This window comes from Coccidioides immitis (assembly GCF_000149335.2).
Source record: "Coccidioides immitis RS genomic scaffold supercont3.1, whole genome shotgun sequence".
NCBI classification, from domain to species: domain Eukaryota; kingdom Fungi; phylum Ascomycota; class Eurotiomycetes; order Onygenales; family Onygenaceae; genus Coccidioides; species Coccidioides immitis.
The window spans coordinates 2,409,064-2,429,836 of record NW_004504310.1 but is presented as its reverse complement, the minus strand read 5'-3'; the positions used below and the strand labels follow the sequence as shown (position 1 = coordinate 2,429,836).

Sequence of the window (20,773 nt, the reverse complement as noted above, 5' to 3'; positions counted from 1 at the left end):
ATGCTCGTGTCTATATGGCTGAAGCTGCAGCGAACGCAAGAGCAAAGACGGCGGAAGACAGGCTTTCCGCCCGCTAATTGGTCCGTTTTTTGGCCCCGATCGATTTCAGTCCGCATCAGGTTTAGCGCATTCTTTTAAATCACGTGATTTAAAAGTTCTTGGCATGGGTTTCGCCGGTTCTCGAAATAACTATTTGATCCGGAGTTCGTCGGTTGGAAGCTAAGGTCGGTCAGTCCAAAATTGAAGCTCAACCGTCGTAGACCCGCCGCAGGACATCACAAGGGTCTCACACTTCAGGTTGATAAAGACGGCGCCAAAATGTCTCTGTACGTCTTGCATATAAACTATTTCCTTTTGTGACACAAATGCTGACCTCATATCTCCAGCTTCCGGTCTAGCTACTACGATAAAGATTACCGCGCGGGGGCCGCCCTCCTCCGTGCTCGCCGACCATATCTCGTGAAGAATGCATTGACGGGCGTTGTCCTTTTCGGCTTCTGCGTTAGCGTCTGTATGTGGGAATGGCGAGGATCTGCTCTGCCAAACTAGCACACTCTTCAATTGCCCTGTCACGCTCGCCCTCGTGGGCACTTCCATTTCAGTTTGGCTAATCGCTGCCGCATTCTATATTAGATGCTTTCACAATCAATGCTGTCGGACAAGATGATTTCTCGGACGTTAAGGTCCCCGATGCGCCTAAACAGCCGAACAAACAGTCGCAAAATTCATAGACATCATCCTCGCAACCCATTTTCTTCCCTAACCCTTTCCTACTCCCATTTTGGCTGCGACAATTTAGCATTTGACGGTCCCGGAGTTACTTATTTATAAGGCGTTTTACACGGAAATTTCATGAATTGCGGAATTCTGCTTATTTCTTAAGAAATGGAAACCGTGGGCAAGCGAGGACTGGCGCTACCATCCAGCTCACCCCTCTCGGTAGACGCGATAGCCGGCAGCCCCATCTGTCACTTCATTTTCTTTATTGTATTCATACTCTGTACGAACCTTGTCTTGTGTACATACATCACGCCACTCACTGGGAATCAGTTTATAGGACTTTATGCAACCTTGACAGGTGCTTAGAGCACTAAAGGAGTCTTGTCGAAACTGGTATGGCTTTTCTTAGGGAGACAACTGACAAAATCGCATCGAATTACACCAAGAATTATTATGTACACATGAGTGTGCATCCCTCTGGGATACTCCGACGCATATCAACACCCGTATGCCGCCAATGGCAAGAACAAAATGCCCCAAAGCAGGATGAACTTCCACTAAATGGCCCCTTTTCCATGATCCCAACCAGAGCATAAGAATTGAATGAGAGGAGCAAAAAGCGGCCAACACCGAGAAGAAATGCAGTTATAAGAATAGAATAAAGCCCCTTGAAACAAGTGAAACTCCGAGCTCCGATAGTTTCTCCCCAAGAAAAAAAAAAAAAAAAAAAGTAAAGGTCGTTACACCGGTTGAAGGCCCTCCGAATGTAGTAGGAGACGATTTCTAACGCTGAACAAAAGAGGGCACAGCCACCAACGTAAAAAGCAAATCATCATGATGACTCTGCCCCATATGCATTACCAAAAAAACGTCTGCAAATTTGACTTTGACAGGGGGGAAAAAGAGTATAATCAAGGCCCAGGTATTGAGTAACACTGAAATTCACCCCTCTGAATTTTATGGGTTTGTTACCCGACTTCTCTCGGAACTTCCAGCAGCAATACCAGCATTCTGATGCATTGAACCAAATGATTGTGGCTTTTGACGTGCTGCAGAGGTTGGGGAAGATGGCTGAGCTTCTCTTGAAGCTATTCCAAACCGGCCAGCGCGTATAGTGGATGATGAAGGGGAATATGGGATATCTCGCACGGAACTTGGTGGACCCATTGGCTCCACAGGCGGGCCAGGGGAGCGTCGCCCAAATTCGTGCTTCGGAAGAGCTTTCTGTGGGTGAGGTCTGCGCACATCTAGAGGTGACGAAGATAGAGATCGAAAAGCCGACGGTCCATGCATGTCATCACTTTCGGGATGGCGGCTGTTGGGCGGATCAGCAACTGGTGTGGGTATTCCAGGATTTCGACGGGAGCGGTCATAGTCGTATGGTGTGTTAGCAGCAGAAGAATTAGGAGCCGACGGATGCTCTGGGATGGTTGAAGCCGAACCGTTCGGCGCATTCAGATCCACTACCCGTTGTTGGGCCGCTGGGGTAGAAAAGGAGTTCGGAAACCTTTGATTATCCGACACCCTCTCTTGATGCATCTGTTGCCGATATTGTTCATGAATGGGGTGCTGCGGATTTGCCCATGGCGTCTGCTCAAGGAACTCTTCTTCCGCTGCCTGCCGTGTGGCTGCGACAGATGACATTGGTACGTAATCATGGTGTTGTGACAAAGGAGCATGGGGCAACGGATTCGGATTCGTGCGCCTCAGAGATATCTAAAATTTCCAACCGTTAGCATCTTCCCAATATATCGGGGTTTCATAATTATAAGTGATGACATACCCCCAACTTCGCAAAATCTTCTTCAATCTCATTACGCTGCAAACCCTTCATCTCAGGAGCGGATGGAAAACCAACATATTTCGCTGTCCCCGCCAAGATACTAACTTCCATACTATATGCAGCCTGCTGCGCTGCTTGCTGTGACCGCCGAGACGGAAATGGAATGCCATAATCGGCACTGATTTCGCTTGTCTGAAAACGGTCGTGTTGCACTCGGTAATGATGCTCGGAGATTTCTTGAAGGTATCGTTCACGGATGTCGCGAACATTCTGGTAGTACGAGCTGTTTACTTGACTCCGCTCAGCTTGGCTCTTGATGCACAGGGATCTCATTTTATATGCAAACAGCTTTTCATCGATTTTCATCTTCTCATCGCGATAGTTCTCGATTATCCGGAGCTGGCGGAGGAATTCAGGGTGAGTTGGGTTCGGCTTTTCGAGCTGAGCCAGTTCCTCGTTTATACTAGCGATTCGGTCGTCATAGATCCTAGATTGAATCAGCATCAACGTCGCATTAAAACGAGGGGAACAAAGCTTACTTGTCACGCAAAGAGGCAAATTGCCTTTCCAGGCTGAGCAGCACATCCATGGCGGTCGTCTTTTTCATTGCTAGTTGAAGTTAGTTTTATGCAGGGACAGTTACCGGGCGAAAAAAAAAAAAAAAAAAGGAAAAAGAAAGAAAGAAAAAATACTTACACTCTTCTAGTTTCAATGCTGCTTCGGGATCATCCGCCCCATCGGCACCGTCCCCATTTTCTTCGTCCTCTTGTAACTGCTCGTCTCCGTTTACCTGGTTGCCCTCCCCTGGTATATTTTCTCCCGTATCGTCATAAGTGTCCTTAGTTTTCTTTGCTTTTCGTTTCCCCTTTTTGCCTTTCCTTCCTCGGAAAGTTGAAGGGCGGGAATCCTCCGCCAGGTCTTCATTGACAGGCGAAACTTCGTCGTTGGATGAGGCCTCATTCTTCTTTGGCTCCATCTCAGGCGCATTCGTATCTGCACTTTCCTGTTCAGTTTCAATTACGGTTCTATCGCCAGAGGGAGAGCCACGGCGCTTTCGTAACGGCTCCTCATCATCCATATCCTCTTCTTCATCAACAGAAGCCCCGCGTTTTCTCTTTTTACCAATCGCTTCTTGCGGCGCGGATTGTGAGTTCACCGTACCTTCTTCAACTTCCTTAGAAGCATTCGAGACGCCGTTAATTCTCGTATCTCGCGGGGGTTTACTTGGAGAATTTTCGGCCTCGTTGATGTCATCTTCATCGAGATCGTCATAGGTGGTCGATTGCGCGAGCTTACTCGGGCTCGTCCCGTACGCCCCCGCGCTCAATACGATGCTTGTGTGGTTTCGAAGGCGGCTTGGAGAATCTTCCATGCGCTCAGTTTCCGCTTCGGAGTCAACCTCGTTGGCAGGCTTTTCTTGTTTCGGGGACATATCCTCAAGGTGATCTAGGCGTTCATCGATATCACTCAGACTGCTGGACCTCTCATCATCATGAATATCATCTGAAAGAAGGCCGTCCGGTATTATGGGGGCAACTGGACCGGGCGCCAACCGTGGCTCGGGGCCAGCTGAATCCGGGGGCTCCATCGACTTCGTAGATAATGGAGAATATCACGCTTGAAGAATTTTATAGCAAGGCAGTAAACCGTATGGTGCGAAGAGGTAAAGGTCTGAAAGGTCTCCGGGCTGTGGAGGTGAAACTTTTGGACAGAGAGCAAACTGGTTAGCAAAGCTCAAGTTAACAACAACCGAACGAGAAAAAGATGGACTGCAGGTATATCTGCAAATAAAATCCATAAGAAAGGTCTATTTGAGGGAGATTGGTAAGACTACTGTATCCGTTGACGAACGCCAGCCGCTGTGCTAGCCTTGTGAAAAAGTTGAAAAGACTGAGCGAAAAGGTCGAAATTCATCAACGGTTCCAGTATTTTTACACCATGAAAGGAAGGCGTAGCACGTTCCAACACAGGTTGCGAGCTAACCCTGGGCCAACGTACCTTGCAAGATGTTGCGCTCCACGGGCGCGCGTAGCTGATGGAGATTGAGTTGTGTCCAGGGCGATCGACACGTCAACAGGGAGGAAAACGATGAAGGCGTTCGAAAAAGAATACAGATGACGATTCCGATAGTCTAACGGGGGTGATTAAAACGCCTATTAATGCACTTGACCGTAGAAAACGGAGGGAGGCCTCATTCGCAACAGGGCCGCGGGGGATGGGTGGAAAGCGGGCCTTTAGAGCGACGGGGAGAGAAGAGAAAGGCGAAGGAGGCGATCGGCAAGAGAAGAGCTCGTAGGCCGGACCTTCGGTAGTGGCCAGGAGGACCGCAGAGACAAAGAGAATTTTCAGAAAAGTTGCGTTGAAAGAGGCTGGCTTGCAATGAGAGAGATAAGTGAGAGAAGAGAGTGAAGCACTCTGGGGAACCAGGTGATACCGACCGATGCTCCGTACTGTATTGGTGGCATGCGGGTGATTTGTTTCCATCATGACCTCGCTTGGCACAGGGTGACGGTAATTTTACACAGTCGAGCTCAGATTTTGGTCAGAGCGATCGGCATCCTCAGCCACAAGACGGAAATCTCCCCGTATGTCTACCGAGAAAGTTACGGTACCATCCTACTCTTCTGCGCGGCCAGCGGTAACTTTAAATTACGGTACTTTTTCACTAGCAAAAATACTGCCGCGCTCGAGCTCGGAGGACTGCAGCCAATCGCTGGCTCGGCTCGTCTGACCGCCTTTGTTGCGCAGGATCGTCCGCTCAGCCAGCATCGAGGCGACGATACCAGCTTAAAGGATGCGGACGAAAAGGCTGCAATGAGCACAGCCCGCGGGAAGCGGGAGATGAATAGACCATGGATATTTTTTCTGGAACTTTTGAGAGAGCACTCTATTCCATCAGCCCTAGCATTCAGCAAAGCCCATTTGAATCTTACAGGTATATGTATGCGATCCGGAGCTAGCTTCACTTAATCCCAATGTCCCATACGGAGTATAATAATGACATTACTAGCATTGTGGACATATGGACCCTGTACTCCGTAGTTGTCAGATGAAAGGCTGTCTCTGGTGGCCTCCCCGGCGATGAGTTGGTGCTGCAAGAAAGTAGGCTTTCCGCATCCGATGCTTGGGGACTGTGTGTCCTATAAGAGCCTTCAGTCTCCTTTTAGATGAACTACAGTACCCCCCCGCTTCTATCAAGTCTTTATACTGTCTCTTTCGTTCCAATTGGCGGCGATGGGGAACCAATTTTTTTTTTTTTTTTTTTTTTTTTTTTTGGGTTATCTGATTGACAATTAGATATCACGTGATAAAACTCAGGCGGGCGGACGGTTGCGCCAAGATTTCGGAGCGCGGAAATTTTGAGCTTCATGCGATTTGTTGATGTTGACGCCCGCCCTCAAGATACGCCAGAGAAACATCGCAGATAGTGAGGGAGAATTTCAGCAGCAATGGGAAAGAAATCCAAGTCAAAGGCCAAAGAAGAGGCCGCAGCCAGCAATGCGGCCTCAGGAGAAACAACGAACAACACGGGTTTTTCGCTCTTGTTTGGAACTAAGGATGCGACCGCCGTTGATCCCGCGCTGGCGTCGTTGTTTGCAAACAGCGTGAGTGAATGCTAGCCCTATCGTAGAATGAGCCATCGTGCTTTTGGCTACTCCACTCAAATGATGGTCAAAAGAGAATCATCATCACTAATTCAAGCGCTTGTTTACTCCAGGCCGGCCCTGTGAAATCTCCGGAAATCGTAAAGTCCAGACAGCAATTGTCCACTCACAGACGCGACGAACCCGCCGAAGAGCATGGCAGTGACGGAGAGGCAGAGCTTGCTGACGGCGATGAAGAAATGCCGGATGCAGGCGCTGAAAGAGTCGACGACGACGAAGACGACGAAGAAGAAGAAGAAGAAGAAGAAGTAAAAGAAAAGGATGCAAAACCAGATAGAGCCGAAAAGTCCCAGAAGCGAAAGAGGCATGAAGCAGAGGACGATCTGGAAGAATCATACATGAGGAAAATAGCCAAGGAGGAAGAAAAGGACCGGAAAAAACGAGCTGCAGCAAAGAACGAGAAGAGACAGAGAACGGACGAAAGTCCTGCTGTCGACTCTGAAGCCGGAAGCTCTGGTCCAGACGAGCAAAAAGATGATGAAGAAAGTGAATCCGATCAAGAAGACAAAGGCCCACCGCCTGTCCATGAATCCCTCGCCAACACCGCAGAGGCAGCCGCCTTAGAGAAATCCAACCGGACAGTATTCCTCGGCAACGTGTCGAGCGAAGCTATAAAATCCAAATCTTCCAAAAAGGCTCTCCTCGCCCACCTCTCGTCCTTCTTCCCCTCGCTTCCCGAGTCCTCTACACCACACAAAATCGAGTCGATCCGCTTCCGCTCCACCGCATTTGCGACGGCAGCGGTTCCGAAGCGAGCAGCCTTTGCCAAGAAGGATCTCATGGACTCTACAACCCGCAGCACAAACGCCTACGTCGTCTACACCACGGCCGCAGCCGCAAGAAAAGCTCTCAGTCTCAACGGGACAACCGTCCTCGACCGCCATCTTCGTGTCGACAGCATCGCCCACCCGGCACCGATTGATCATAAACGCTGCGTCTTCGTGGGAAACCTGGGTTTCGTAGACGAAGAAGCAGCCGCCTCGACCGACGATCAGGAGAAGAAAAGAAAGAAATCCGCAACCCCTTCGGACGTCGAAGAGGGTCTCTGGCGTACCTTCAACGAGAACGCCGGGCGCGTCGAGTCCGTCCGGGTCGTCCGCGACCCATCCACGCGCGTCGGCAAGGGGTTCGCGTACGTCCAGTTCCACGACCAGAACGGCGTGGAGGCAGCATTACTTCTCGACGGGAAAAAATTCCCCCCGATGCTCCCGCGCAAACTCCGCGTCGTGCGTGCGAAACGGACGGCAAAGAAGCGAAACGACTCCACGAGCACCAATCCGAACAGGATGGGCCTCGGGAGACCCGATCCGAGCTTGAAAGGTCGCGCGGCGAAGCTTCTCGGCCGTGCGGGTGCGGCGCAGCTGCGTGCGTCGGCCAAGGCGGAGAAAAACAAGAAGGGATCAGAGTCGACAGCGCCGTTTGTTTTCGAAGGCTACCGAGCGACGGAGGGTAAAAATGGGAGTCTTCCAGAGTTTAAAGTGAAGACGAAAAGCAGAGGAAGGCCAAAGACGAGAAGCGCGAGACGAGCAAAGGCATTCAGGGACGCGAAAAGGAAGGGTGGGAAGTAGATGGGAATTGATCGTTGTAGGAGAATACGAGAGCTCCAACCTTGTTTTTGAAAGGGTGACACAGCGTAGCTGTGGTCACTTTGGTAAACTGGTTATGCTGCAGAAGCATTGACAGCGCATTGATACATCTGTGCATATGGGCCTGGTGATACAAATGCAAAACTACATCATAGAGCGGCTGTGAGATTTGCCTGTTGTCACAAAGGTGCACACATTGCCCCAAAGATAGCAATAATTAAAGTACAGCATCAGCAAAGTCTTCAGATTTACCAAACCAAGAGATCAAAATAGATCAATGTTATGTTATGAATAAGATACAGGGAAAGAAAAAAAAAATATAAATAAAAGTATATGTAGTGATGACATGTACATGAGCGGTTGGGGGTTCTGTGACACATCCACAGACACACTCATTCACAAAAAAGATTCACACAAAAACATGAAGCTAAAACTTTCAGTTTCAGGCCGTTTGTTTCATCATGCTTTTTTTACAAGAAAGCCATCAAGCCAAGGACACCAGACAACAAGACTGCGGGGAAGCTCAAAGCAGCGGCGCCGTTGGGATCAGGGATAGCCTCAATGTCTGTTGTGGAAGGCGTGGCAGTAGGCTGCGAGCTGGAAGTGGCAGCCTCGGAGGTGGTGGTAAGAGCATCGCTGGACAAGGTTGTAGTCGCACTAGCAGAGGAAACGGTGCTGGTGATCATGGAGCTGCTGTCAGCTTCGGAGCTGGCAGGGGAGGAGGAGGGGGTCACGCTGGCAGAGCCGGTGACGGTAGGGGAGCCGGTCAACTCGGTCGCGGTACCGGTAGTACCGGTGATCGAAAATTGAGGAGTGAAGTTGATATTGTCTGGGTCGTTGTCATCGATGATTTCGATGGTGTAGTCGGAACCGGGGCCCAAGCTCGCAGAGGGAACAAAGACATAGGAGCCAGAGTTTGGAATGTTGGCTGACTACGACGTTAGCAATTCCATTTCTCTTCACAAGTTTCGAGATGCCATTGCAATTGGAGCGTATGGTCATTTTTCCCACCACCACCACCACCAAAAACGTTGAAGACAACCCTTTCCCAGCGCAGCCAAAAAAAAAAAAAAAAAAAAAAGAAAAAAAGACCTGGAAGACAGGATACTCACCGGCAATGGTAATTCCAGAGGTAGGGTTGATTGCACCAGCCTTCTGAAGCTTCAGGGTGACCGTGCCATCGGTGGTGGGCTCCCAGCTCAATGTAGTCGGCATGTTCGCGGCGAACCTGTAGCCACCGCTGGGGTTATTGAAGGGATTCTCGCGGGCAGCAGCAGCGACAGCCGCGAGGACGCCAAGGGCGATGACAATGGGGGAGCGCATCTTGTCAGACGTGTGTGCGTGAAAGACGGTTGGCTAAAGACAAAAGAAGAAAAAGTGGACTTTGTTGGAGAGAATGTTCGCAGTTGATCAACGGGCGAACAGATCACAGAGGGCAATTAATATTAATCGGGAGGGTTATATGTAAAAAGAGAAAAAGATAATATAAAATAAGCGAACGGTGATATCTACAGTTGTGATATATGTGTGTAACCAAAAAAATAAAAGAAAAACAGGAAATCAATGAGAGTAGAGAAAAGCAGACGAGCCGGCGGGGGAGGAGGAAGAAGAAGAAGAAGAAAAAGCGGAGAGACGCGCTTTTCAGAACGAAGGACGGAGCAAGCAGCGGCGGCGGCCAGCAGGAAAGAGAGAGAGGGAGAGAGAGAGAGAGAGGAGAGAGACAAGGGCAAATCCGCAGGCGAAGGCGAAAATTGGGAATTGAAAAAGGGAGCGGGCAGATGACTGGGACTGGGCCACCGTCCGCGCCCGCAATTTGCGCAAGTGCCGAAACCAGGGATCGCCTACCGCCACCTTTCCAAATCTGGTAATGGCGATGCTGCATTAGGTTAGGCCCACGCAACGTTAACCACGGGTGGGGCTAGTGCCGGAGATTAATTGGTCAATTGTTTTAATAGCGCTGTGGACTTGCAAACATAGGATGCATGCGCTGATTGGCCGAACCAGCCCAGAACCCCAACGTTAAACCGTGCCCCTGCCCGATCCAGAAGGCCTTATCATGCATAAATGACTATTGCATTTTATTTTTTTTTGATTTTGATTTGATTTTATTTTATTGCATTTTATTTCTTTTGATTTGATTTGATTTTATTTTATTTTATTTTATTCTTCCCTTTCCTAGCGAGAAAACTTCCCCCCTTCCCCCTTTCCCCCCCTCTCCTGGGGTTGTGTGCCTGCCTGCTCTGTGTGTGTTGTGTTTACCTAGGTACCTTGTGACTGCCACAAGTCAAATAACTAATAGTTGGGTCCGCCTATGTGCTACATAATAAAGTTGCAGGCTTTTTCCATGCCCGCCCACCCAGTTTTACTCCGCACTCCAGATGCCGGTTTCCTTGCCCCCCGGGGTGATGTTCGACTCGAAAACTTGCGTGTCTCGGTCTCATATCCTAGATACCAGCCTGTTACTTGTACGTGGGGGAAGGTTTTGCAGGCTCTCGAATCTTCCCTCCGATTACGGTCCGTACTACATGTATGAATCGGCCCTCCGATCCATGGATCACCCTTTAACAATCTCCCGCGGTTCCTGCTTTGGCCGCATCACCTCCATCCCGCATTGCCTCACCCGTCTCTGGCTCATCCAGAACCCCTGCCCCTCCAAGCCACGAGATGGCTTGCATCACCCGCTGATCTTCCTCTTCCCGCTGTCGTCCCAACAGCTGTACGTATGCGATGTGTCAGTAACCGTACCCCAATGACGCTATTGTAGATAAATAACTAAAGAATATGAAAAGACGATGAAAAAATAAAAATAAAAATAAAATAAAATATACATAGAGAAGAAAAAAAAAATAAATAAATAAATAAAAATAAAAATAAAAATAAAAATTAAATAAAAAAAATAAAAAAAAAAAAGTTAAAAAAAGGACCGAACTCACCGCCTGGAACAGACCGGGCCTTTGACTTCCTGACTCCTTGCCCAAGAGGCGGTGCTTATCAGAAACCTCATGCACATATCTGCAATTCTCCCCGCGACGACACTTTCCCGTCTTGACAAACTGGTGGCACAGGTTTCTGCTTTTACGTGGCGGTGGTGGCACGCGTTCCGGTCGCTCTCGCTTCGTCGTCATCTCTTCAGGGGCGGAGCCATCGTCACCTTCGTCCGACGAACTATCGGAGCCACTGGACGTGGTCTCGTCGCTAGTGTCTGATGTTTCTGATGATATATCTGATGACAGATCTTCCGCGCATTCATCTGCCTTGGCTTGCCGTTCAGTCAGGTTAGCGTGCCGATCGCCATTTACACCAGGGGTCTCTGCAGTGATTTCAGAAGAGCCCACTTCATCTCGGTGCTGTTGTGATAGCTCTGTTTCAAATGCCTGTCCGGACTGATCTTCAATGATATCATCCTTAGTTTCCCTTGAAGGGGATGCTGGGCCGTATGTGAGCGGAACGCCTTCAGGGTCCATCGAGTCACGCCCCTGGCTATCACCCCGGTGAGCAACAACTGCCCCAGGGCTTGGATCGACCATCTCGGCCGTGCCGCCATCAGCTTCAGATGCAAGAGCTTCGGCAGCTCGTCTTGCTTTCGCAGCTGCGGCCTCCGCCTTGGCTACTCTCTTCTCCTCTTTGATGAGTTTCCTCCGGAGCTTCTCTGCTTTCAGCTTCGCTTTCTCCGCAGCATCCGCAGGATCCAGCTTTTGTTCTTCGGTCTTTGCTTTGCGCCTCTCTCCCCTCTTTCTAGCGTCTGCCTCCCGCTGCCTTCTCTGCTCCTCTTGCTCCGCCTTCTTGGCCTCCCTGGCTAGCTTTCTCTCCTGTAGCTCCTTCTTCCGCTCTTCTACCCTTGCTATCGTGGGGTACCGCTGCTTACGTTCTTCGATCCAGGCTGTAATCTCAGCAGCAGATTGCAGCGTCGCGGTCCGCCCTCTATAGGTAATTTTCAATTCATTCTCCGTAATCTGTGTTGCGAGCTTCGTCTCCTCATCCACGTCATCCTCGTCCTCGCTCGATTCATGTTCTTCAGCCTTGGGTGTTAAGCCCAGCTGATTGTATTTCCTTCGCTTCTTTTTTGGCTTGCGTGTAGCATCAACTGCTGCTGGTGGTTTGGAGGGCAATGGATTTCCGAAACTGGGAACGGGGAGGGGAGCAGTAGGTCGGGTGTCGTCTTGTTTGCTGGTAAAAGCCGCCGAGTGTGGACGCTTGTTCATTCGACTCTGTGACTTATCATTAGATGGGTAAGGGCCAGACGCATGTGACGCATTAAATCCGCGTTGCTGTCTGTATCCTCCCTGTCGTTCATGGGGTTGTCGCGGTTGCGCATGAGGCGGCGCGGGTGTGTAGTTCTGCTGTGGAGGGTATGCTCCCGGGGTACCAGCGTGATCGAAGCCCCAGCGCATCGGCGGACTCATAACCGCTGGCGGGCCGGGGCCAGGAGCATGATGTGGCGGCTGGATAAGAGGAGAATGCATCTGAGGCGGATACCCACTCGATGGAGGAGGAGGGTGGCGAGGCTGATGGTGTGTTGGGAACTGCGGAGAAACAGGTGAGCCGTAAGGTGACTGCGGAGGTGGGAATTGTGCCGTAGCGTGCGGTTGACCATAGGCCCGAACGGGATATGTCGCTGGGCGCTGGGCCCCAGGCATATTATACTGGGAGGGAGGATTATTCGATGCATGATAGGGATAGCTTTGGGGGGGACCGTAATTTGCTGCTGGAGGCCCGGCTATATAGCCCCCTCGACCACCGACGTGTCCAGTGCCTCGCCCCCGGCCTCGGTGATGAGAACCTGCACCACGACCCCCGCGACCGCGAGAACTCTGCGGTTGTGCACCCTGGAAGCTATTGGTGGCCGGTGCCGCCGGCGACGGTGGTGGAGGAGGAGGAGGTGGAAACGAAAAGCCACCGGGAGCCATATCAATAGGGTGTGTTGAGATACTGCCTTGCACAAATGGCCATGGGGAGCTGTTGTTCCAAAACTCGATCTGTTCTTTTTCCAGACTTGGAGGAGGATTATTATTATTAGTTCAGCTCACCAAGACATCAGCTTTATCCTCTTTCTTTCTTCTCTTTCTCTTTCTCTCTCTCTCTCTCTCTTTCTTTTTTTCGCTCTCTCTCCCCCTCTTCTCTTGTCTCGAAGCTCGTGTTTGCTTTAAATTATTTGTTTCAAGGTGGATAATTGTTATTCCATGAGATAAGCTTGAAACTTGGCGCGGTCGATCCAAATAACTAGCCTAAAATGGCTTAGCGCTGAAATCACAAGGCTGGGTGAAGAAGTTCGCAGCTAAAAAGTGGCCTGCGCGGGTTTGCTCATGATTTCCAAGCGGAGGGATATTTGCCCAATTGGTTTGGTTTCTCATGCGGCTTTGGTCATATACCGCTGTTTGATATTTTGCAGACTCTCTCCAAGGCAGAGGTTTTGTTCATATTCTATTTCTAACAGCTGGAAAACCTTCCTCATTCAAAAATCATAAAAAAAAAAAAGAAAAAAGAAAAAGAAAACTGTGGGAGCTGCATAGTATATCTAGATACACTATCAGCGATTTCATATTTTACTTTCCTTGCCGTCTTTTTTACTGGAATATACCATGTTCATTCTCGTATGTTGCACCTGGAATCGCCACGGAGCTTTGTGCAGGCGGTTGGTTAATCTTGGCCTTCTAGACGACTATATCCGATCTTGTCCAAATATCTCCTGAAGATTTTTCAAAGCTCAGTGCCGTCGCCATTGAGGATAACATAAACGAGAAATATGCCAACAAGGTATGATATCAATACACGCGGATGACTCGTCCCGAGGAAGAGGCTGAAAATGTACCGAATGGGCTTTAGGTGATTCAAAATGTTGGGCTGTGTATGGGATTCTATGACCTCCTAGAATCCTCTGACGGTCTGATCGGACACGGCACAGGGCTTGTTAATGTCAATGGTACTCACAGAAATTATTTTATTTTATTTTATTTTATTTTATTTTTTTTTTTCATTTTTTTGCTTTGATACATTAGAATGGGCTCTGGGTAGGCATCGCTAACAATGTGCAGTTAAATTTCGATTAATAGTCTTCAGGCCCTTCAAAGGTGAAGTCATCCTTGGAAAGATCACAAGTGGCACGGAGCAAGGAATTAAAAGTATGCCCTCCCTGATCGTTCCGCTTCCTAAAGGGAAAAGAAAAAGGGGAAAGAAAAAAGTCCTCTAACATTTTGCTCTCAAGTCGGCCTCGAGTTCTTCAATGATATTCTGATCCCCCCTAGTCTCCTGCTTGATGGAGCCAAATTGTGAGCAGCTTCCAGAGACACCGATTACTAGCCACTAACGATTCGGTACAGCGATTATACCGATCAGGTCTGGGTTTGGGACAACGGTGAAGGTGCCACCTTTTATTTTGATATAGGTGAAACGGTTCGATTTCGAGTGGAAGCGGAAGAGTGGCATGACCAGATTCCCAACGCTCCAGATATGCCAGATGGCTCATCCGCAGTAGAGCGAAAACCGGCTTATTCGATCATTGTATATTTCTAGATCTCCTCTCTACCGCCGTTCTATTCCTCTGAGACTAATTGTCATCATAGGGCTCCATGCAAATTGCGGGTCTTGGACTTGTTGCTTGGTGGTCGTGAAACGAGAGCCAAGTAATCGGGATTCTTCACGGCTCAAGGCCAAACGATATCTTCAGTTTAAAAAAGCACGAGTGTTGCTCGAATCTCCCCCTCCCCCCCAAACGACAACAACAACGAAAACTATTCTAGCAGGATACGCACAACCCCAACTTCTTTGCTCTCAGCTCTTAGCGTGGTGGCTTGCTACCAGCAATGCACTCTACCCAACAACGCTCGTGGCTCCAGATAACGAGATCGAGTGGCCCAGACCACTCGGGGAGAATATCAAAATTGAAGGCTTGACGAATAGCAAGCGGTCAGTCGTCTTCTCTTCTTCGACCCCCCCCCTGAGAGAACAATTGTCAAGCCTTTCCCTCGAACGCCGCCGTTCATGGGCAACCAAATACGTGAAATGGAACTGATCGGCCAATGAAGCCGTCTGGTCAATGGAGACGAATCCAAATGACGGTGTGCGTGCAATGGGCCGGCGGGGGGAGAACTTGGAGAGCTCCCTGCCTCTAGGCGGTTGATATCCCGGTCTGTGCATGCGCATGCGCATGATACATACCACTTACAAGGTCATATGAAGGTGATGAAACATAATGCAAGAAAAGTTCTACAAACCATGTTGCTTCTCCTCCTTGGTGCAAAATTTAACAGATTGCTTTTCCAGCATGAAGGCCGTCCATGGCGTCTTCGTGATACCTGCTCGTACTGCGGCCTCCCCGAAAAGGCCGGCTGTAGAAGGCACTGGAGTAAAATTACGTAAAGTAGTCGGATAAATTACAGAGCAGATGACATCATTTTGGACAAAACTTCCGCCATTTCGGGAGCGATTAATAATGGCCTCGCGCGCTGAGTGGTCAAGTGGACCGATCAGAAGAGCCTTCCGCAGCTCCCATTGGCGGGCCTCTGCTCACGTGCCTCGATCGAAAGATCGACCGGTTTTTGTGTCGTCTCAGAAATACGGATTACGGAGCGAGACCCCGTCGCCAGGACGGCCGGTTCGAGGGGAACGAGTCTGGAAAGTATATAAAAATCATATTTAACTCGACGACTTTCCTCTCCAAGGTGGGATCATCTTTTCGTGGTTCCGTCTCACATCTCGTTTTTCCCTTCATTCTACTCTGCATTAGAAAATCCGTTCGTTCTGCCTGCAAAAATTTACCATGGACGGTACGATCAGCCCCTCTGTCCTGCCTGTTCGCGGCCCAGCGCACCACGAACCGGTCGAGACCCCTCCACGAGCGCCATCTCCAGTTCATCGTTTCGGCACACTCGCAGTTCATGCCGGTGCCCCCATTGAACCTACAACCGGAGCCGTCATCGCACCGGTATGGATTTATCTCCAGTTCTGTTCTTTGCACGGAATTCTTTTTTGCGCGTAGTTTTTGTGTGGGAATTCTTGAAGCTCCAAACCTAACTTTCCCCCTCCCCCGCAGATATCCCTGTCCACCACTTTCGCCCAGACTGGTGTTGGAAGGCCGATCGGAGAATACGAATACACCAGAAGTGCAAACCCGAACCGGTACGTGAAGCCAATCATCGCCTGGAACCGCCTCATGCCCGTTTCCCCCGGACCGGCACAACACGATCAAAAACAAACCCGTTGTTCTCATTTGCTAATAAGTTATTGTTGCGTATTCGCAGTGACCAGTTTGAAAAAGCCGTCGCTGCATTGGAACATGCTCGGTATGCATTAGCGTTCTCCTCCGGATCCGCTGCCACCGCCAACATCCTTCAATCGCTTGCCTCTGGATCACACGTTGTTTCAGTGTCCGATGTCTATGGTGGTACCCATCGCTATTTTACCAAGGTTGCCGCAGCACATGGAGTTGAGGTCACATTTTCTCCCTGCATTGAGACTCATATCGAGACCCTGATCCGACCTGATGAGACCCGGTTAATTTGGATCGAGACCCCTTCCAATCCAACGCTGGGTTTGGTGGACATCCGCAAGGTCGCAACCATTGCTCACCAGCATGGAATCCTGGTTGTCGTAGACAACACCTTCTTGAGCCCGTATATTCAGAATCCTCTAGATCATGGCGCCGACATCGTCATGCACTCCGTTACCAAGTACATTAACGGGCACTCCGTAAGTTCCCAGATTTTCGAAGGAGTCAATTTATAATGATGGCCGCTAACCTCATGCAATCAGGACGTCTTGATGGGAGTGGCAGCATTCAACTCGGAAGATCTGAAAAATAGACTGACCTTCTTGCAAAACGCCATCGGTGCTGTTCCTTCTCCATTCGACTGCTGGCTTGCCCACCGTGGTTTGAAGACCCTTCACTTGCGAGCACGAGAGGCAACTAAGAACGCAACTGCCGTTGCTCAAACCCTCGAGGCATCTCCACATGTGATCTCCGTCAACTATCCCGGTCTCAAATCCCATCCTCACCACGCCATCGCTTTGAAGCAGCACCGCGACGGCATGGGCGGTGGCATGCTCAGTTTCCGCGTCAAAGGTGGACAGGAAGCCGCCGAGAGATTCTGCCAGGCCACTCAAATCTTTGTCCTTGCAGAAAGTCTGGGTGGCGTGGAGAGTTTGGTGGAAGTGCCCGGAAGCATGACCCATGCCGGTATCCCCAAGGAACAGCGTGAAGTCGCCGGTGTTTATGACGACCTGGTTCGCATTAGCTGCGGTGTCGAAGACTCTGAAGACCTCAAAGCCGACGTACTCCAGGCGCTCGAGAAAGCCGTGGTTGCGCCCAAGCTAAATAAACTTAACGGCGTTGCCAACGGACGAGCATCCTAATCCTGTTGCAATCTTATTGGCTTTCCTCCCTTCTAGAAACGATATTGTTACCTAATGTTACGACGACTTGATGACAGCCCCCCCCTCTCTCCCCCGGCACGCCTGATCTTCTGAACCCTTTCTTCACTTTTCGGTGCGGAGTAGCTCTTCCGTAAAAAAGTACCTCTGTGGTTGATAATCCCCTATCCTACACAAGCATTCATGCTTTTTCCTCGTTTCCTCTTGACACCAACTTTCACTGGAAACGGTTAACTTGGTATTTCTATACCCATGCTTCTACAAAATTTTGGGAGGGAGCCCGATTTTATACATAGACATGGCGGCACAAGAGCTTACATTTTCTGCTACAATGATCCAATATGTTGGGTGGCTTAAATTTTAAAATAGCAATTAGACCGGAGAATGACCCTCCGACGAATGCTAGAATATCGTGCGATGCTACTGACTAAAAGTAAATACCTTGATAAGCTCGAGACCAGGGCGCAGACCATCCCATCGTAGTGTACTCCGGAGCCCACCGTCATTCGAGATCAAATATTACCGTCAAACGATTTCGGCAAGTCTGGGTTTCTTGGCATAGATTTTTAAGCCTCCCGATCTTTGGGTTTGTTATCTTATCAGCATATCTATCAAAATCTCTCTCTCTCTTCGCTCTGCAGTCTGCGGTTACAATCGCATCCGGACAGGGCCCGGCGAAAAAATTAACGAATAGTAGCTATGAGCTCAGCATTCTCATTTGGTTTCAGCGGCGATGATATTGACGAAAGTGAAAATAATGTTGAAGTGAAGGACAAGCGGCAACATCTAGGCCAGCCTAGTCACCAAGCTTCTAGTGAAGAAGCAGCACCGGTACTTCAAGAGGCCACGAAGATTGAACTAGATGATATCGTATGTATATCCTCTTCTTATTTCTATTTTGGCTTTTGACTATTGTTTATCCCGCGAGGCTATCTGTGCATCCTTGTGGCTTGCTTATCTCTGATACCCTGTTTTTTCACATCATTCAATGAAAGGAACCGGAGCAAGGCAATTAATCTGGGTTCATTTTGCTACACGTACAGTGCTTGAAATGGCTATTTGCGCCGGCCGCTGTGACAAAATGTACACGTTGAAGGAAACTTGCGTGCGGTGTGCAACCTACATTCAGCCGCTTTAAGGCTCTATGTGTTTTCAATGCAGTTGGTGTTTAGAGAGGGCTCGGCTTCTGACCAAAATTGCTATTTAGCTTTCTTCACTGCCTTCTCAGATCTCTTATAATACACTCCCAATCTCGGACCCCACTTTATGGTCATATCCCATTCCCATACCACGCCGCGATGTGTTTGACATCCGCGCGCAGCTGATGGCTGAGGCCGACTCGGAAACAAACTCAAATGAGACGTTGATAGCGGGTTTAGAAGCCGGCGATATTACTCCGGCGGTGTATGAAGGCGGATTCAAGACATGGGAGAGTGCGATTGATCTTGCCAGGACTGCAGCCGAGAGGCTTGGTCCCGCTTTTGAAGATGAGGTTGACGATTTGGACCTGATAGAGGTATATATAGAGGGCCAAGCCACATTAACCAGCAAAAAGAGGGAGCATGATTTGACATTGTAAAACAGCTAGGGGCCGGGACTGCAATACCTTCTCTTCTTTTATTACGATTATTCCTGCAAAGCTCGCCCAAGACTACCCAACAGACACGGAAAATCAACTTCATCTTAGCAGACTACAACGCCGCCGTCTTGAGTCTGGTTACTCTTCCTAACATCCTTCTCACCTGGTATACGTGCTGCAAGAATCCCGAAGCGGAGTCAGAGTCTGAACTTCAGATCGATTCCGCCCTCCTTGACTCTTTTCGCCATGACCTCTCAGCCCGCGGAATATCGCTCTCCTTCATTTCAGGAGGCTGGTCACCTCGCTTTGTCGATCTCATAGCCCCCGAGTCGAACGCGAAGAGCCTAAATAACACACACCAAACATTCATACTCGCCAGTGAAACGATATATTCTCCCACCTACCTCCGGCCATTCGCAGAGACGCTGACGGGGTTGTTGCGCAGAAGAACCAGACCCGTATCCGGGCCTGCCCAAAACAAAGCGCGGACACGAGCTCTCGTTGCTGCGAAGAAGGTGTACTTCGGAGTTGGAGGAGGTGTGGATGAATTTCTAGAAACGCTGAAAGAAATCGGTGGCGAGGACATGCACACGCAAGAGGTGACCATGGTTCTGGACCAAGGTGTGGTGAGGGTGGTGCTGGAGATCACAGTTTAAATCAAGATATTCTAGATTTTCAGTATGCGGCATGTTGGATTTTGGGCTGCAGGGACAGAGCTGTATGCAGAGAGGCATGTATGTATGGATGTATGTACATACATGGGCGGAACTTAATGATCCGCTGCCCCTTGTCTTCGTGCTGCTGGAAACCTATAAGGAATCTGCAAGTGGCATGATCTCTAGCGATGCCCACCACACCTAGCACGCCATGCAGGGATTTTGTGCAGGAATTTGAGTCACAAGTTTTGGCTTTGGCCCCTGCAAAAACCTGGTGCTGCGAACTAGACGGTAAAAGAAAAACGAAAGATATGACTGTGCAATGCAGGTGTAGCACTTCCCCAATGAGCTTCAGAAACCAGAATAAAATATCCCTCGTCCAAACCCGAGGGTTAAGAGCACAATATATACAGTATATGCATCTAATTCGCCGTTCAATTCAAAAGTATCTGCCATCATCATACATCGACTGAACTTTTCCGTTTTCCATCCGGGCTACCCTCCTCTCCTCCTGGGCCCTTTGTCTCTGCTGGTAATGCGCAACGACCGCTTGTAGATTTCCGGAAGAGTTTCCGGCGGGCATGTTGATTGGCGAGCCGGAGTTAAAAATCCTAGATTGAAAGCAAAGCGCGTCAATGCAAGGCAAAGAAACCGAGGCGATACCTAAGACACTCGACAAAGGGGAAAAAACGGCAACATATTATGAAAGCAAAGCGGAAAGATGATGCGGCAAGGTTATCATACTCAGGACAGCGAAGCTCAAGGGTCAACGGAGGGTTTTGACTGTGGAACAGATGTCGATCGGCAGCAGCCTTCTCCATGGCCAGTGTATGGAGAGCATTTCGTTTCTCCCAGAGGCTCTCGTTGGGGGTATACTCCTCAATGAGGCGGGTGATCCACGGCGTGTGTTTAGAATCTGACGTGGAATATTTGTAGATAGCGATGCCGACGGGCACGGATGCAATTGCGAGATAGAAGCCGCGCTGCAGGGAAGCAAGGAATACAACATGTTAGCCGCGTGGGTAACCAATGCATTGGGTGTGCAGCTTGGGGGTGAACTATGAAAGCCTAAGCCGATTATAGAAATGGGTACATGACAGCCTGAGGTCAAGAGAAGGGGTGTGTGTTTGGGGAGAACGCACGCCGAAATATTCGTTCACTGGTTCGGCATGATGGGCCTCGCCATGGGCAGAGCGGAACGGTTGATGACGTCGAAGTAAGGTCCGCGCCGGGGCAGCTGATCGCCTGGCGAGGAACATCGTCTCTGGTTCTTCTCGACCACGCTCAATTGGGCTGGGATGGGAAAGCGTCGTCGGGGATGGATGGCTGGTCGTCCTCAGGCGCCGGCCCAACTGCACGATGTGAGGTCAGTGATTTTGGGTGAAGCTGGGGCTTGGCGGCGGTTGGGCACGTGATGA

The 20,773-nt window shown here is 49.7% G+C and overlaps 10 protein-coding genes across 10 annotated transcripts; 6 read left to right on the top strand and 4 right to left on the bottom strand.

Annotated features, from left to right (window-relative positions):
• Window positions 1-219: 219 nt before the first annotated feature.
• Window positions 220-2,038, top strand: CIMG_10889 (uncharacterized protein). The gene is made up of 3 exons (XM_012358938.1): window positions 220-326; window positions 387-511; window positions 634-2,038. Exons 1-3 carry the CDS (start codon window positions 319-321, stop codon window positions 729-731), a joined length of 231 nt encoding a protein of 76 aa, XP_012214361.1. The 5' UTR covers window positions 220-318; the 3' UTR covers window positions 732-2,038.
• CIMG_02208 (uncharacterized protein) lies at window positions 474-4,091 on the bottom strand (the record flags this gene model as incomplete). The annotated part of the gene is made up of 4 exons (XM_001248436.2): window positions 474-2,436; window positions 2,504-2,990; window positions 3,043-3,112; window positions 3,200-4,091. 4 exons carry the CDS (start codon window positions 4,089-4,091, stop codon window positions 1,678-1,680), a joined length of 2,208 nt encoding a protein of 735 aa, XP_001248437.1. The 3' UTR covers window positions 474-1,677.
• An 875-nt stretch (window positions 4,092-4,966) lies between these two features.
• Window positions 4,967-5,473, top strand: CIMG_02209 (uncharacterized protein; the record flags this gene model as incomplete). The annotated part of the gene is made up of 1 exon (XM_001248437.2): window positions 4,967-5,473. The coding sequence occupies one exon, from the start codon at window positions 4,967-4,969 to the stop codon at window positions 5,471-5,473; it is 507 nt and encodes a 168-aa protein (XP_001248438.2).
• Window positions 5,474-5,922: 449 nt separating this feature from the next.
• Window positions 5,923-7,736, top strand: CIMG_02210 (nucleolar protein 12; the record flags this gene model as incomplete). The annotated part of the gene is made up of 2 exons (XM_001248438.2): window positions 5,923-6,108; window positions 6,222-7,736. Exons 1-2 carry the CDS (start codon window positions 5,953-5,955, stop codon window positions 7,734-7,736), a joined length of 1,671 nt encoding a protein of 556 aa, XP_001248439.1. The 5' UTR covers window positions 5,923-5,952.
• On the bottom strand, window positions 6,932-9,416 carry CIMG_02211 (uncharacterized protein). Its single transcript, XM_001248439.2, has 2 exons — window positions 8,867-9,416; window positions 6,932-8,682 (listed from the first exon to the last, which is right to left on the bottom strand). Exons 1-2 carry the CDS (start codon window positions 9,075-9,077, stop codon window positions 8,225-8,227), a joined length of 669 nt encoding a protein of 222 aa, XP_001248440.1. The 5' UTR covers window positions 9,078-9,416; the 3' UTR covers window positions 6,932-8,224.
• An 899-nt stretch (window positions 9,417-10,315) lies between these two features.
• Window positions 10,316-12,834, bottom strand: CIMG_02212 (uncharacterized protein; the record flags this gene model as incomplete). Its single annotated transcript, XM_001248440.2, has 2 exons — window positions 10,688-12,834; window positions 10,316-10,468 (listed from the first exon to the last, which is right to left on the bottom strand). The coding sequence occupies exons 1-2, from the start codon at window positions 12,659-12,661 to the stop codon at window positions 10,316-10,318; spliced, it is 2,127 nt and encodes a 708-aa protein (XP_001248441.1). The 5' UTR covers window positions 12,662-12,834.
• Window positions 12,835-13,331: 497 nt separating this feature from the next.
• Window positions 13,332-14,631, top strand: CIMG_02213 (DNA-directed RNA polymerase; the record flags this gene model as incomplete). The annotated part of the gene is made up of 7 exons (XM_001248441.2): window positions 13,332-13,345; window positions 13,410-13,508; window positions 13,578-13,674; window positions 13,787-13,873; window positions 13,957-14,020; window positions 14,072-14,252; window positions 14,315-14,631. Coding segments are annotated over 7 exons (590 nt in total), but the record flags the coding sequence as incomplete, so codon positions are not given.
• Window positions 14,632-15,399: 768 nt separating this feature from the next.
• Window positions 15,400-17,547, top strand: CIMG_02214 (cystathionine gamma-lyase). Its single transcript, XM_001248442.2, has 4 exons — window positions 15,400-15,675; window positions 15,784-15,869; window positions 15,992-16,439; window positions 16,503-17,547. The coding sequence occupies exons 1-4, from the start codon at window positions 15,511-15,513 to the stop codon at window positions 17,100-17,102; spliced, it is 1,299 nt and encodes a 432-aa protein (XP_001248443.1). The 5' UTR covers window positions 15,400-15,510; the 3' UTR covers window positions 17,103-17,547.
• A 249-nt stretch (window positions 17,548-17,796) lies between these two features.
• Window positions 17,797-19,781, top strand: CIMG_02215 (protein-histidine N-methyltransferase). Its single transcript, XM_001248443.2, has 3 exons — window positions 17,797-17,990; window positions 18,328-18,636; window positions 18,705-19,781. Exons 1-3 carry the CDS (start codon window positions 17,820-17,822, stop codon window positions 19,353-19,355), a joined length of 1,131 nt encoding a protein of 376 aa, XP_001248444.2. The 5' UTR covers window positions 17,797-17,819; the 3' UTR covers window positions 19,356-19,781.
• CIMG_02216 (NADH-ubiquinone oxidoreductase 178 kDa subunit) lies at window positions 18,712-20,700 on the bottom strand. Its single transcript, XM_001248444.2, has 3 exons — window positions 20,498-20,700; window positions 20,100-20,338; window positions 18,712-19,966 (listed from the first exon to the last, which is right to left on the bottom strand). Exons 1-3 carry the CDS (start codon window positions 20,612-20,614, stop codon window positions 19,795-19,797), a joined length of 528 nt encoding a protein of 175 aa, XP_001248445.1. The 5' UTR covers window positions 20,615-20,700; the 3' UTR covers window positions 18,712-19,794.
• Window positions 20,701-20,773: the final 73 nt, after the last annotated feature.